This window comes from Adiantum capillus-veneris, chromosome 14, assembly GCF_014529385.1.
Source record: "Adiantum capillus-veneris isolate H3 chromosome 14, ASM1452938v2, whole genome shotgun sequence".
NCBI classification, from domain to species: Eukaryota; Viridiplantae; Streptophyta; class Polypodiopsida; order Polypodiales; family Pteridaceae; genus Adiantum; species Adiantum capillus-veneris.
This window is the reverse complement of record NC_140944.1, coordinates 97,481,164-97,497,158: the sequence shown is the minus strand read 5'-3', so window position 1 is coordinate 97,497,158 and position 15,995 is coordinate 97,481,164. Positions and strand designations below refer to the sequence as shown.

At 44.3% G+C, this 15,995-nt stretch overlaps 1 protein-coding gene across 1 annotated transcript; it reads right to left on the bottom strand.

The window, feature by feature from the left end:
- Positions 1–15,036: 15,036 nt before the first annotated feature.
- On the bottom strand, positions 15,037–15,258 carry LOC147442806 (uncharacterized). Its single transcript, XM_086529890.1, has one exon. The coding sequence runs from the start codon at positions 15,256–15,258 to the stop codon at positions 15,037–15,039; it is 222 nt and encodes a 73-aa protein (XP_086386016.1).
- Positions 15,259–15,995: the final 737 nt, after the last annotated feature.

Below are 15,995 nucleotides of genomic sequence, written 5' to 3'. Positions count from 1 at the left end.
GCTCCGAGGTGTCAAGATACCCGCCAATAGAAGCGCCAACCGTCACGAACGTCGACAACATCAAAGGGATTCTCACTTGCCCGAGAACTCGATTGACAAACAGAGAATACATATCCTCAAGCACATGAAAAGCCCTGCACCTGCTGATCTTGACCATCCATTTTGCCGTACATACCATAGCTGCTTTTGACTACTAGCAAAGCTCAAAAAAACAACACTTGACCTGCAAAGGGCCACATTTGGCATACACATCCTGGCAAGTAGAGTCTCCTGCAGACATTCGCTCCAGATCCCATATCATAAACTCTATGTCATTTGCATCCAGCATCCCTGGTCTCGTTCCCAAGCTTGTGATATAAACATTTGCCCCTACCACCTGTGATGGGAAGAAACACTGATAGCTTCCACTAGTAGCAAGTGCTCCATCTTGGTATACCTCTCCCAGCTGCATCAAATACCTGCTCAAGGTCCTTGCCATTTGCCTGCGAACTGCCATGCCTGGGCTTCTTACACTTCCATAGGTCGACCATTTTCAGTTGTACCAACGTGTTCAACTTTGCTCATGTCTATGTAGTGCCGAGGATGGGTGAGGGGGTCAAGGCATATATTCTTTTGCTTTGGCAGCATTGCAATAAGCCAATGGCGTTTTTCCATCTCACTTGCACACACGTTGGAAAGGGGGAAGATGGAACACACCCAGCACACACAATGTTTGCCTCTCTATAGCCAGGGATTCCGTTGCACCCCTATCTACACAGAATCTTACACATAGACACACATTTTTCTCAAACAAATTCGAAAGTACACCCAAATCAATGCGCACACACTCGTGGAGACCATAATCTACCTCACACCCATAAACACATCAATTTCTTGTTTCCCTTGCACACAATCACCTCTCTCTCTCTCTCTCTCTCTCTCTCTCTCTCTCTCTCTCTCTCTCTCTCTCTCTCTCTCTCTCTCTCTCTCTGCACATCACACCCTCAGGGGGCACACATGCCTACACACACCCGGAAACATCGGGCAACAGAGAAGAAGAGAAGAGAGGGGAGGGGGAACAACACCAAAAGAAACACAACCAGAGCTTGCTTCTCTTCAATTGATGGGCTATGGTGGACCATACAACCATCAAAGCTCTCTCCCTCTCTGTTCTGTCGGTCGCCCTCCTTAAAACAACAGAGCACAACAAGTTAAAGATCTGCTAATTGGTGTAGAATTTGCCTATGTGCGTGAGATGCAAAAATGCTCAAAACGCCCTTTTTCTTCTCCCTACCAACCTATTTTTACAAAAAACGAGTTTTGCAAAAATTATATAGACTAAGACTTTTCGGCCTCCCTCATGCAGAGGTATGAAGTCTCTCACACACTTTCCTTTCTTCCACTGACCACATGTCTTCCTCTACCCAAGTTGCATTGCATGTCTTAAGAGCCTTTTCCCATGTCAAAACCTTTTCTTCAAGCATCGAATCTCCACGCTCAGGCCTTCATAACCACATAAAACATACCCTTCTGGATCTACCTGCTTGTATGGGCCTTCGTATCTGCTTTATCACCATGTCTGCACCTATAAACATACACATTACTGCCTGTGCCCTTTGCTAGGGTCGACACACTTTGGCTGCACCATCATTATCCAACCCCTCGTTGAACATTTATGTTCAACCAAAACAAGTCTTTATTGCTCTACAAACTGTAAACACTTGAAAACACTGTGAGAACACACAAAAAACCATATATATATATATAGTTTTCTTCCTGCTTATTGTCGTCAACCCTCAAGTGGGTTTTCCCAACCCCCCTGCATCACAGAAAAGCCTCCGCCTAGATCAAAGACATAACCCTATGTGCAACCATTCATTTGGAGTAGCCTCCTGTAAAATTGTACCCATGCACATAACCAATGGTGCATATAGAATGCACACATCACTCCTTCACCGCTCCATGCATCCACAAACATCCAATCCTCTTCAAATTGAGCACGATCATGCTCACCATCTTGTTCAATAGATGAATCATCCATATCGTCACCAGCCTCGAACCTATCTGGCATACCTTCCCAACCATAGAAGATGGAAATCTCCTCCAAGAACTCCTGTACCTGTTGAATAGCCCACTGCATAGTTGTATCATAAGCATACTCATCACCTGTGAAGCACATACCACTTTTATAAGCTTGTCCATAGCCATAGCATGTGGCCATAGCATGTGGCTCTTCACTTGGCACAATTGGCAACACCTGCTCTTCGATCAAAGGCTTCTCTACCTGCATCAGATTCATCTTCTCTTCCATGCCTATAGCAACCTTAAGCACCTCCTCTTCAGGACCATCCAAAAAAGTAGAGCCATACGGCTCCACTAACTCCTCTCGTACGTCATCTTCATGAACAAATTCTTCTAATACAGGCTCTATTGCCATATTTTTAGACAAAAAAGAAGGAAGCTCACCCGATACCGTTTCATCCTGAGCATAGCATCAACAGACTCCTCCTCCTTGTAGGAGTGGACATATCCACTTTGTTCAGATTCATCACCATCTGTCTCTGCCAAGCTCGAATATGGATCCACTTCTTCTTCATCACCACGGGGTAGACTGGTCACCTCAGCAGCACTCTTCTTGAAAAATCCTCGTACCTGTTGCACCACTATAGCATACTTGATGGCTACCTTTAGGAGCATAGATACCAATAGGGTACCACACACCACTTTTACTTGCATATCCTCTTTTGCAGACTTCTGCTCTTCAATTTGCTCTTCATTTACATTTCCAATCGACATGTCTTCATACACATAGTTAGGAATCTTTATTCTTACCAGCTTGACCTAATCGAAATCAGTTTGCTCGCCATAGGATGTGAAGTCTTCATACATGCTTTCCTCTTTTCTAGTCTCCCAAAACTCGGAGCTTGTATTATCATCATCCTCGCCATAGGTTGACTCCGTGTATGCATCTTCATCCTCTTTCTGCTCCATGAAAAGTTAGCCACCGCCTTGACACTCTTTGTCCACTTTTGAGCTTTTGATAACGGCAACTTGACCGCAATCTACTACTTTTTCATGCACAATCTCAGTAAGAACATACTCCTTTACCTCTTTATGCTGCTCTGGAAACCCAACATCTGCTACCTCTTTAGCACACTGACTCTCTTCGACAAGAGGCTTATCCTCATTGAGAGGCTCATCCACCACTAGCATAGCCACATCATAAACTGGAAATCTCCAAGAAACATAACCAACCATAGGCCTTACCTCAATAGGTTCCGCACTTCGAACAATTGGCACCTCCTTCGGTTGAACCATAGGATACTCTGCAATCGTCGCAACAGGCACATAATCAATAGGCTTCAGCAAGCCTAGTTCTAGCTTCCGCTTCACTCTTTTGCTCTTCACTTTGGCCAAATAGACCATATCTTCAGAGGTATCGGCTCCACACTCCACCTTTTCCTTGATCTTTGGATGCAAGCACTCAAGAAACTTTGACAACTTTAGGTATAGGTTGCCTTTGACCCCAGTAGCAATCTCCAATTCCTTCCAACATGCTTCAAATTGCTCGAGAAAAATGGAAAAGTCTTTACTTACATCCTGACGTACCGTCTTCAACCTAGCACTGGCTTCTTCAAGAGAGATCGTTTGCCGAAAGTGCTTCAAAAACTGCATTCGTAGCTCTCGCCCTGAACTTCGATCACCATCACCTAGACCATTGAACCATGTCTTTGCTTGTCCTTGCAGCAATAACGGTACCATCTGCAGCTTTTTCGCATGTGTCAATCTACACATTGACATCATCCACAATTCAAAATTTGCTGCCCAATCCTTTGGATCTTCAATACCTGTGAAAACGGGACCAATGTTTGGCTTCGCCATCTCGATCAATTTTCAACTGCACTCTTTACTTTGACCATTTGCCAATCATTTAGCGGCTTCAAACTCTGTTTTCAGCTTCTACCAAGGAGCATCAGATAGCTCCTCAAAGGGGGCACCACTGATGGGAAGGGGGAACAGGGAACACACCTAGCACACACAATGTTTCCCTCTCTATGGCCCAAGGATTCCGCTGCACCCCTATCTACACAGAATCTTACACACAGACACACATTTTTCTCAAACGAACTCGAAAGTACACCCAAATCAATGCGCACACACTCGCGCAGACCACAATCTACCTCACACCCATAAACACATCAATTTCTTGTTTCCCTTGCACACAATCCCCCCTCTCTCTCTCTCTCTCTCTCTCTCTCTCTCTCTCTCTCTGTGTGTGTGTGTGTGTGTGTGTGTCCTTGCACATCACATCCTCGGGGGGCACACTTGCCTACACACACCCAGAAACACCGCGCAACAGAGCAGAAGAGAAGAGAGGGGAGGGGGAACAACACCAAAGCAACACAACCAGAGCTTGCTTCTTCTTCAATTGATGGGCTATGGTGGGGCATACAACCATCAAAGCTCTCTCCCTCTTTGTTCTGTCTGTCGCCCTCCTTAACACAACAGAGCACAAAAAGTTAAAATCTGCTAATCGGTGCAGAATTTGCCTATGTGCATGAGACGCAAAAATGCTCAAAACGCCCTTTTTTTTTCTCCCTCGCCACTAGTTTTTACAAAAAACGAGTTTTGCAAAAATTGTACAGACTAAGACTTTTCGGCCTCCCTCATGCAGAGATGTGAAGTCTCTCACACACTTTCCTTTCTTCCACTGACCACATGTCTTCCTCTACCCAAGTTGCATTGCATGTCCTAAGAGCCTTTTTCCATGTCAAAAACTTTTCTTCAAGTATCGAATCTCCACGCTCAAGCCTTCATAACCACATAAAACATACCCTTTCTGGATCTCCCTGCTTGTAATGGGCCTTCATATCTGCTTTATCACTCATGTCTGCACCTGTAAACATACACATCACTGTATGTGCCCTTTGCTAGGGTCGACACACTTTGGCTGCACCAACGTCCAGACAAACATGTGTGATAGAGGCCTAAGGCATAGGCGAAAAGTACATATCACTACAAGTTTTAGACTTTTTACGCATGCTTGAGTAGGAAAATCCCAACAAGGCTTAACTATTTGCAATAGGAAAAACGTGCAATTTCACATACAAAAAGTTGACTTTCCAATCCCTTTTGATAAATTCAACTTTTACACGAATTTTTTTCTCTCTCACAAAACACATCTATATGGTGGTGTGTGTGGGTGTGTAGCCGAACATGGAGTGGTGTGAACCTCTTATTTATGTGCCAAGAAGGTTATGCCATGTTGTTGTAGTGCTTGTGATATATATATAAGGAGGTGTCCTCTTGCGGAAGGAGCAAGCTTAGTTCACTATATTCTTGAGCACTTCACATTGGTGGAGGAGACGGGCACGTTTCTGTTCCTTTTCCTAGCCCTTGAGGTTTCTTGTCACTCTTGTATCTCTGCTTCATGACAACAGTGATGGCAATATTGTATGATCCTGGCTAGCGAGACTCATTCCTAGATTTAAGAGACCATTCTTCCTTCAAGCACTGCATTCTGGTTCCTTGCCTTTGCTGGCCATAGTCTCTCTAGCCCTCGCCCTATTTTAAGAATCCGTAATTGCAACACAACCACACTCGATATCTACTCCATTGATGTTGGACACACCATCCCCATATGCCTTCCTTGGCCTCCATGCTTTTCACGTCATGAAGGTCTCACCAACGTTTCTCATTCATCATCACTCAAGCTTGTCATCATACCTACATGGAGCCATGTTGCGGCCCTAGTTGGCCATCATCTTATACAATCTTCTCAAAACCTATCTAAGCTGGCAATATGCTACCAGATTAGTGCCTCTTACTAATTTTGCACTATGTCTCAATTAACATTAACCCAATCTAGAGTTTCCATGCATGTGCATGGCCTAGTCGCTTTGCAAGTGATGAGAGACATAACATCAATTTGCTTTTGACTAGCATCTAGTGATTCAGAGTTCTTGCATCCATGGTGACCAACATCTAGCAATTCCAGCCCCTCGCACCAGCTGCTTGTCAAGTAATTCTACAGCTTGATTCAGACGTTCACAGATCTTGTTTACTTGTTGTCATCACTAAAAACTCCTTTCTATGCCTACATTTCATCCTCGATGCTATCGCTACTTTTTTTATTCTCAGTCTTAAAGTCGATGCTTCTTTGACTGTCTTTTAGCTCAGTGATGTTGCAACCTTTTTGGCCACTCTCAATGATGTTATAGCCCTGCTCTTACTATTTCGAGTTGTCTTGGATTTTGTTGCTGCGATCACAAATAGCCCCCACCTGTCAAGTCCCCTCTACATTAATTGGAATTCTAATGTCCGTTGCCCTTTGCTGCTCCAACATGTTGGAGAGGGGGAAGGAGGAACACACCTAGCACATAGATAACTCGCCTCTCTATAGCTCAAGGTTTGTTCGTTACATTGGCTCACCTTTGAGCATACCCGGCTACACACACTCAAAACATAACCACCTCAACACCGCTCAATCAACACCACATCATTACCCATATCCATACCCATTGATGCACACACTCACCAGTCTTTAAACACACCCACACCAAGATAATTCAATCTCTCTCTCCCTCTCTCTCTGCACACACGTTGTCAAGCGTTTTTCGAATGGGCAAGAGGCTTGTGAGATGGCCTCTTGTACGTAGGCAAGAAGCTTGTGAGATGGCCTCTTGTACGTAGGCATGCATAGCCCGTTGCACTTGGGAAGTGGTTGGTAAAGGTAGATGTAGAAAGGTTTTTGGTCAGAACGGATATATATATAAGGACCTCTTGCTTGTGATATATATATAAGGACCTCTTGCGGAAGGAGCAAGCCTAGTTCACTATATTCTTGAGCACTTCACATTGGTGGAGGAGACGGGCACGTTTCTGTTCCTTTTCCTAGCCCTTGAGGTTTCTTGTCACTCTTGTATCTCTACTTCATGACAACAGTGATGGCAATATTGTATGATCCTGGCTAGCGAGATTCATTCCTAGATTTAAGAGACCATTCTTCCTTCAAGCACTGCATTCTGGTTCCTTGCCTTTGCTGGCCATAGTCTCTCTAGCCCTTGCCCTATTTTCAGAATCCGCAATCGCAACACAACCACACTCAATATCTACTCCATTGATGTTGGACACACCATCCCCATATGCCTTCCTTGGCCTCCATGCTTTTCACGTCATGAAGGTCTCACCAACGTCTCTCATTCATCATCACTCAAGCTTGTCATCATACCTACATGAAGCCATGTTGCGGCCCTAGTTGGCCATCATCTTGTACAATCTTCTCAGAACCTGTCTAAGTTGGCAATATGCTACCAGATTAGCGACTCTTGCTAATTTTGCACTATGCCTCAATTAACATCAACCCAATCTAGAGTTTCCATGCATGTGCATGGCCTAGTCGCTTTGCAAGTGATGAGCGACATAACATCAATTTGCTTTTGACTAGCATCTGGTGATTCAGAGTTCTTGCATCCATGGTGACCAGCATCTAGCGATTCCAGCCCCTCGCACTAGCTGCTTGTCAAGTAATTCTACAGCTTGATTCAGACGTTCACAGATCTTGTTTACTTGTTGTCATCACTAAAAACTCCTTTCTATGACTACATTTCATCCTCGATGCTATCGCTTCTTTTTTTATTCTCAGTCTTAAAGTCGATGCTTCTCTGACTGTCTTTTAGCTCAGTGATGTTGCAGCCTTTTTGGCCACTCTCAATGATGTTATAGCCCTGCTCTTACTATTTCGATTTGTCTTGGACTTTGTTGTTGCGATCACAAATAGCCCCCACCTGTCAAGTCCCCTCTACATTAATTGGAATTCTAATGTCTGTTGCCCTTTGCTGCTCCAACATGTTGGAAAGGGGGACTCGGAGGAACACATCCAGCACATAGATAACTCGCCTCTCTATAGCTCAGTGTTTGTTCGTTACATTGGCTCGCCTTTGAGCATACCCGGCTACACACACTCAAAACATAACCACCTCAGCACCGCTCACTCAACACCACATCATTACCCATATCCATACCCATTGATGCACACACTCACCAGTCTTTAAACACACCCACACCAAGATAATTCAATCTCTCTCTCCCTCTCTCTTTGCACACACGTTGTCAAGCGTTTTTCGAATGGGCAAGAGGCTTGTGAGATGGCCTCTTGTACGTAGGCATGCATAGCCTGTTGCACTTGGGAAGTGGTTGGTAAAGGTCGATGTAGAAAGGTTTGGTTTGTCTTGTCTGTTTGCTGATGTTTTTGGTCTGAACGGATATCATATGTATTGTTATTTGGAGGTTCTCCTTCGAAGCTATGTTGAAGAATTTTTGGGATGTGCGAGCTCGATGCAGTTGGTGAGTCTGAGCTTGTGTGAGTTTCGTTGAGAGGTTTTGTATTGCATGCTTGGACTCACTTTATTATTGCATGCTAATGTATCTACAAGCAAAGGTAGAGGGTTAAATGAAAAAAGTGTTTTTGATAACTACGGGAGAGCTGTGATCGAGTAGTGGGAGGTCGTTTTTGGAAAGGGGAGTGGTGGCGAGCAGAGAGAGAGAGAGAGGGAGGCTGAGAGTGCCAGCTTGGGGGAAACAAGGACGCATATGTTTTGGCTGGAGTACTATCATTCAGCCTATGCAAGGGGGGAGAATTTCGAAAGGGGAGAATCCGCAGAAAATAGAGAGAGTGCCGATTGTTTTTTTGTCTGTGTGATTCAGAATTAGGCACTCAGGAGCTGCTCGATGAGTGTTGGCAGAAAGGAGAAAGAGTGCAGGGATTATGTAGCTCTTTCTGAGGTCATGTAAATCAGCTTGTGCTTGACTTAAGGCATACTCTTTGAGCGTGAATTTCAGCAAGATATTCAGGTATTCAGAAAGCAGTGTTTGTTCTTGGGGCGTGAATGCTTGTGAGCAGAGCATGAGCTCATTTGCACACACACAGGATCAGTTTATAGATCATGTTCAGCTCTTCTGGGATTTGCATTCATAGCCTATATAGGTGGGAAATATCGTTAATTGGGCTGCTCTTTGAAGCTGTTAAGCAGGAAATCTTTGAGCAAGGATTTTGGTCCGAGAACTCATGCTTTGTAGGACTACAGATCAGCCCTCTTGAAGTTTATAGCAGGAGCCGTACATATGTTCTTCGGGTGCCCGACATGCTCAATTCCCTATGTACAGATTGTGGAATCTTGTACTCCTTATGTACGCCTGATTGTGGAGTTTGTTATCTTGTCGGGCAGCTATACAGCCGGCAAGAGTTGGGTGCAAGGCTTTGGATCTCTTGGTGTTGTTGCATGCAGGTTGCAGGTGTTTTGAGAGATAGGTAGTTTGTTCTCAAACTGCAAGGGAGGCTAAGCTATAGAGGTGCCCCGCATTTGCTTTCCCTTGGCTAAGCTATAGAGGTGCCCCGCATTTGCTACCAATGGGTTTTTATGATGAGATGGACGAGAAGATGATAGCCGAACAATCAAAACCGGCTCTACACACGAATTGCATCATAAAAACCCATGGATAAAACAATGACGGTAATCAGTGTCCTTTCACTTCCTTCTTTAAACCACGACGAACTCTTGACAAGCCGCCCTTTTGCAAGTCCCAGCTTACCTCTCTACAACCCGCCACCTCTCATGGCTTCCTATCATGCCATGCAACCCTCGCGGCTCTCTCCATGCAGCGCTATCTTATTGGGTGGCAGCTCCTCTCTGTCATGTCGACCTCTTGAACTGCACGTCCACCTGGAGACACTTTCTATTCTCTTTATATTACGTCAACTTTATATTCTGTTTCTTTTAAAATTTGGGTTGCCATTTAACTTTAAGTCATCTTAGCGACCATTCCCATGCGATGAGCTTCATGGGGTAGGGAATGGTCATTTAAAATGACCATTCCCCGCCCTCAAGGTCCAGAGGAGCCGGGCCAAGCACTGGTCTCTGACCACAGCCTTGCATTGCCAGACACAGTCCTGCAACACAACAACAGTTGGTTATCCCGCATACTGAGGTGTCGTACATTCCTGCAACGCCACGCAGCTAGTCAGTTATTCTTCATGCTGAGCTGGTGTACAATCATTGGCAATCATTGCCATTGAGATTATGAGTGCTGATGTGTCTGACATCTGACGGGCATCGGCTGAAATTACTATATGGAATCGCTACTAGACAAACGGCTCAGATGGCCTGCCCGGCAACCCTGGACCTTGGCGGTTGCGTCAAGATCCCCACACAGAAGCATTATTAAAAACCATGAGGCCAATGCTTCAAACCACTCCCAAAAGTGAACGAGAAAACCCCATGATCACGGTTTTTGGATAATGATATTGCTGCAAGAAAGAACATGACCGCCGCAATCGCTTTTGGCTTCAAACGCAATGTGACATCCAATTGACGAGCGGCAAAGCCTTCCACTTAAGCATATAAGAACTCTGAACTTGATGACCTAGATTACCAATCCAGCATATACTTTCTCCCCAAAGCTCCAAATGTGAAGCGGTCTGAACCGTCGAGGAGAGCCGAGGCTACAAAAAACCTAGCAAGCCTTGCATTTTAGGCAGCTTGAAGCATTTTTACCAATAGATCTCCAACATCATGGCTTGACCTCTAAAATCTCACATATGGCATACATATCACAAGCACCAACTCAAAATTACACCTACCATGTGTCCAAGCACCATGTCATCACCCTACGAGTTTTCCCATCACTGCTTGTGGCTTCTCCATGGGTCAACACAAAATGGGTGCACCAGCATTGCCCCCCCCCCTTGTTGAACATTCATTCTGAATCGATGCGTTATTTAGATAGGATATGATTACAAAAGAAAAAGCTATATTATAGTATGTACATAGATATTAGCAATAGGTAGAGAGATACTTCAACAACTATTCAAGCCCTCCAGATCAAATGGAAAGCCATACGCTCTCCCAAAGGTGATGTAAATTCTGCTTGGATCAAATTGATGGTTTTGAGTACAACCATCCATCTGTAAAACATGCATAGTCAACTTCTTTCTTGCACATGTAAACCCAAGGAGAAACCTCTCTTGGAGCTTTCCATAGCATAAACCCGTCAACCTGTATCCATATGCCTTCCTAGTACACAAAATGAACCTGTACATCAATATGTGAAGCACCTGCACCATATATAATCATCTCCTCACCTGCTAGAGCGAGCTCTTCATAGCAGACCCCTCATCAAAAAAACTTTGCAAACTTTCCACTACCGTTGCTTCCTGCATAACCAAGCCTACATGTTTCTCATGCACGTACTCGCCTATAGGTTCTTCAAATGGCACACATTCTCTCCTTGACTTGCCATGCAAGTCTTTGTCTACCATAGCCCTAAATGCTCCGTCATCAATCACTTCAAGAGAGGATTGCTCAGCCATCGGCTTGTGAAGGTCATCTTTCTCTTCAAGGACCTCTTCTACTACCAAATCATCTGCTAAACAAAAGAGAGAGCCATGATCTATTACCTTGTTCTTTGGTATGTCGATATTGTCCACAACTTCTAGAATGTGTTGCTGCTCTTCAACATGATGAGTGGGGCAGGTTGCCAACCCCCTGGTTACCTTTTTCCTACAGAGCTTTGACCATCACTTTTCCAACATCTTCAAGCTTTCCTAGTGAGCTTTCCACATCTTCATCTGACTCTTCATGCGTACACACTTTGAACAAGACTGGATGCTCCCTAACAAGATTAACAGACTCTTGTACAGCATCATACCAAACTAGAGGTACGAATTGAAAAGGAGAACCAAAATGGCTTAGCAACGGTGAAGCAACCACCTCTTTCTCTTCTTTGGCTTCATGGCATGCAACAACTCCGTTGTCGAGCTACATCCATAGTCTGTCGACTTCAACAAACCCATCTCTAGCTTCCTTGTTGCTTTCCTGCTCTTCATCTCCTTTTCCAAGTAGACCATTTGAGCACAGTCCTCTGCACCAGCAAACTCAACCTTCTCTTTGATTCTTGGATGAAAGTAGGCTAGAAATCGCTCTTGCTTGAAAAGTTCCCCATTTTGTACGCATGTAGCAACAGCTATCCTCTCCCAAATAGACTCTTTAACTTATCCAAAAATAAAGCAAAATCTTCACTTCCATCCTGCTTCAGGAGGCTCAACTGTGCATCTAGGTCCGATGAAGAAAACCTCTTTTGAAAAGATTCAACAAACTGCTTTTGAATCTTGTGTAACGACTGTCAATCTGCAACCTTCAATCCTTCAAACTAGTCTTTGGCTTGTCCTTGTAGTGCGAACGATAGCACCTTCAACTTTGCTTCTTTTTATGGATTCCAATCTGCAATAGGTAGAGCTCTAGATTGGAAAACCAATCTGCAGTCTCTTCATCTCTAGCAAGCACCAATTTGATATCAGGCATCATCTTCAAGCTTTAAAACTTCACTGAGGAGCAATGAGGAGATCCTCAATGGGGGTACCACTGATGGAAAGAGGGAACACACCCAGCACACAAATAACTTGTCTCTCCCTCTATAGCCCAGGGTTTGTTCGACACCCCTATCCACACAGAATCACACACACAATAGCACACTCTGCCAATCTCTACTGCACTGGCTTGCCTTTGAGCATATCCAAGTACAAACACTCAAAACATAACCACCTCAGCATCGCTCACTCAACTGACAATAGCACATCATTACCCGTATTCATACCCATTGATGCACACACTCACCAGTCTGTAAACACGCCCACACCAAGCTAACCCAATCTCTCTCTCCCTCTCTCTTTGCACACACATACACACAAAAAACCCAAAGCCAACACTACCATGGACACGTTTCACAAGATGAGATGGACGAGAAGATGATAGCCGAACAATCAAAATCGGCTCTACATAGGAATTGCATCATAAAAACCATGGATACAACAATGATGTATACCTTAAACATCCACACTTCCAACACCATGCACTCATGACAAACTGCCTAACAACTTCTCAGATGCATTTACAGAAATCCTCCATCGTCACAAACTTCAATTAACTCTCACAGACATACTCTGCAGACAATCACTGCTTCATCTATGTATTCAAAACACCAAGTTGACAAGAATACAAAAATGAAATTAGAAGACAATAGTGTATGACAAACTATATTCACTTCCTTGACACAGATAGAATCCGCCATTACATCTGCTGCATCAGCGTATCTCCTTCTTGGTATGCCCGAACACCCTTTCTTTACATAAAAACATCACATCCCTTCACTAAGATCCAAAAGACACATTATCCTATTAAGGTCCATTACATAACTTAAAACCCAAAAAGACTAATCCCCCGTGGTGCAGCCTTAACACTTGGCACAGCCCTGTAGCTTGCACCATAGGTTGACCTCGGACCCACTATCCCTTGATCCGCCTTCAGCCACTGTGCTATTCTTCATTTACTCCCAGCTTTTGTGCATCAATTACAACATCTCTCACAGGTGACTCCCCAGCAATGACATGCACAATGAGGATTGAACCCTCTGTAGCTACATCCATATTGCCCTTAGGAATTTCCAGCAAAACTAAGCACCTTGTGCTCCCAATTGGACTTCCGACTATTGCATTATCAACTACTTCCGGATTGCCTCAAGCAACAGCTCTAATTCAGCATTACGAGCTTGCAGCTCCACATTCTGTTCTCGAACCTTGTACTCACCATCAGCTTCAAACCATGATTTGTATTTGTGAATCGGTTTTTCCATATGCTCCTGAAAGAGCCCAGCTGCCTGACAAACACTTCCCTCTTTAGAGTGTCCACATCAGCATCAACAATTAAAACTCCAGTGACTCTTTGGCCATCCAAAGTGGCTTTCTCAAGATCCACTAATGGAGTCAATCGGTTCATCAAGAAATTATTATCAGCAATCAGATGTGCAATTTTATCTTCAAAATTTTGGAACTGTTTCTAAGTAGCATCCTTAAGTCTATCCGCCCACAGTTGAAATTCCTGCGTAGTTCCCGCCATATCTCAAAACCTATTCCGCATGTCCACACTCATCCGAGCCAACTCATCTTGCAATGATGTCTTCTCCTTCAACACTTCATCCACTCTTCTCTGCAAATGACTGACTTCGCATTCCAGACTATCTATTCTTTCCCCTTCAGCCCTCTAAGTCTCCAAAGTCAAAACCATGGCCTCTTGGTTGCATATGAATCGATTTAAATCTGACAAAATTTGGACCTCATCCTGCACTGAAAACACACCCTGCGACTTTGCTCTTGGGGCTTGAGAAAAAGGAGTGGCCTTTAAAGCCTGTGTAATCGGAGTCCGCTCCCTTGAGCTTTCCCGAGCCTTTCACAAAAACAAATTAATGGTACAACTCTTAGCGTCAATGTTAGACACGCCTGTTATCGAAGGGAAAAGTGGCACCTTCCCAACCGACTGCAATTTCTCATCAATGCATACTGGAGATTTAATCCCTTGACCCATTGTAGCTTTAGACTTATCCCCAAAAGGCATTTCCCAATCCAACTTTCTCTGTTTAGCTTCACTAATTCTCTGCACATCCGGACCTTTGATAAAACTAGGCGGTGGTGGAGTTATGGGTACTTGTAGCACATGAGAAAAGACAGCTTGCAGGTAGGGTGCAACTTTTGTAATAGAAGGCGACATGCGCTTATCTCGTGGCTCTGCCAACTGCAATCTGTCATATATGAATGATGCCCAATCCACCTTTTGGCCTGCTCAGCATAGTAAATAGGGGCAAATGCTTCATTGGACATGTAGGCTATTTTAGCCAACAAGAAAAACTTATCCAGATACCAGAACAGGTGAATATTACGAAGTTTCTCGTGATTCCACACCATGTAATATGCCCTGCTACCTTCTAGCTGGCCGAACTCCGTCCTCATCACCACTTTTGTTACCTTCTTCATTTTATGCAAAGGATTATGAGAAACCTGGAAGACTTTCGCTACCAACTTTGGGGAAATGTCTTTGTCGTCCATGATGTACCCAGTGTTTTTCCTAAGGTGGCAAGGCTGTTGTTTTGCACAATCATTTTCTCCCAGAATGCCCAAGTTAGGCATGCATACGCGTAAAGACCAACCCGGTGCAACCAAAATTTAGTGTCTCAATCATGAACACCAAACTTTTCACCAACTTCCATCTCCTCGAGGTCCACTTCACCTCCCGACTCTGCAGTCTCGCTCTCCTCCACAGTCTGCATGCTCTCCCTACGGAGGCACAAAATCTCTACCATAGCCATCTTCATAGAACACGTCTGCGGCATCTCTTCACCACTAAGCTCTTGCTGTTTAGCATCCGCGGGCTTCCTTAAGCTATCAAAAGACATGGCTTCTGCGATGATGGTGAACTAACGCGCAGTGTCAAAGGTACCTTTGGCTAAAAGCACAGGACACTTACACGAAAAATAATAATGACCTTCTACTTCAAAATGTGTGCTGCCTACCCCATGATGGCCCTTAATTTGAAATTGCGTGATGAGACCCCTCACTTCAAGGGAATCTCCCTTTAAGATATTCTGCCCCACGAACTAATGACACCTTGGATGACATACCCTCGGTAATGTGACAATATACATTTCCGTTGCGATTTATCCTCAAAACAATTCCCATTTGAAAATTTAAAATTCCATAGCACTGACTCACTGCTAGACACTTCACATTCCCCAATATCCTCCAAAGATTCTTCCTTGAACTCTGGCACTGCTTGCACCCATTTCACTGCAATCTCCTCAGCTTTATTCACCATCCATTTTGGAACTTCGGGAATCTTGCCATAAAATTTCTTCAACCTAAATCCATTGACTGGTTTCAAAACAAGTGTACCAAAAACATCTCTCAATCTGAATGTGCCTTGGCCCAACTCTTCCACACACTACAAGAGGCTATTCATATTAGCGACGCTCACACAGCGACGCTCAAAAAAAAAATTCCCGGCGTCGCTATGAGCGTCGCAAATTTCTTTGTAAATTTGCGACGCTCATAGCGACGCTTATAGCGACGCCGGCTGGGGTAAAAAAATAACCGAGCACGCCCAAAAACTCAGATCTCAGATCTGAGTTTTTCG

Excerpts from the sequence above, each read along its gene's own strand:
- LOC147442806 (XM_086529890.1), bottom strand. The coding sequence starts at position 15,258 with ATGTCTTTTGATAGCTTAAGGAAGCCCGCGGATGCTAAACAGCAAGAG.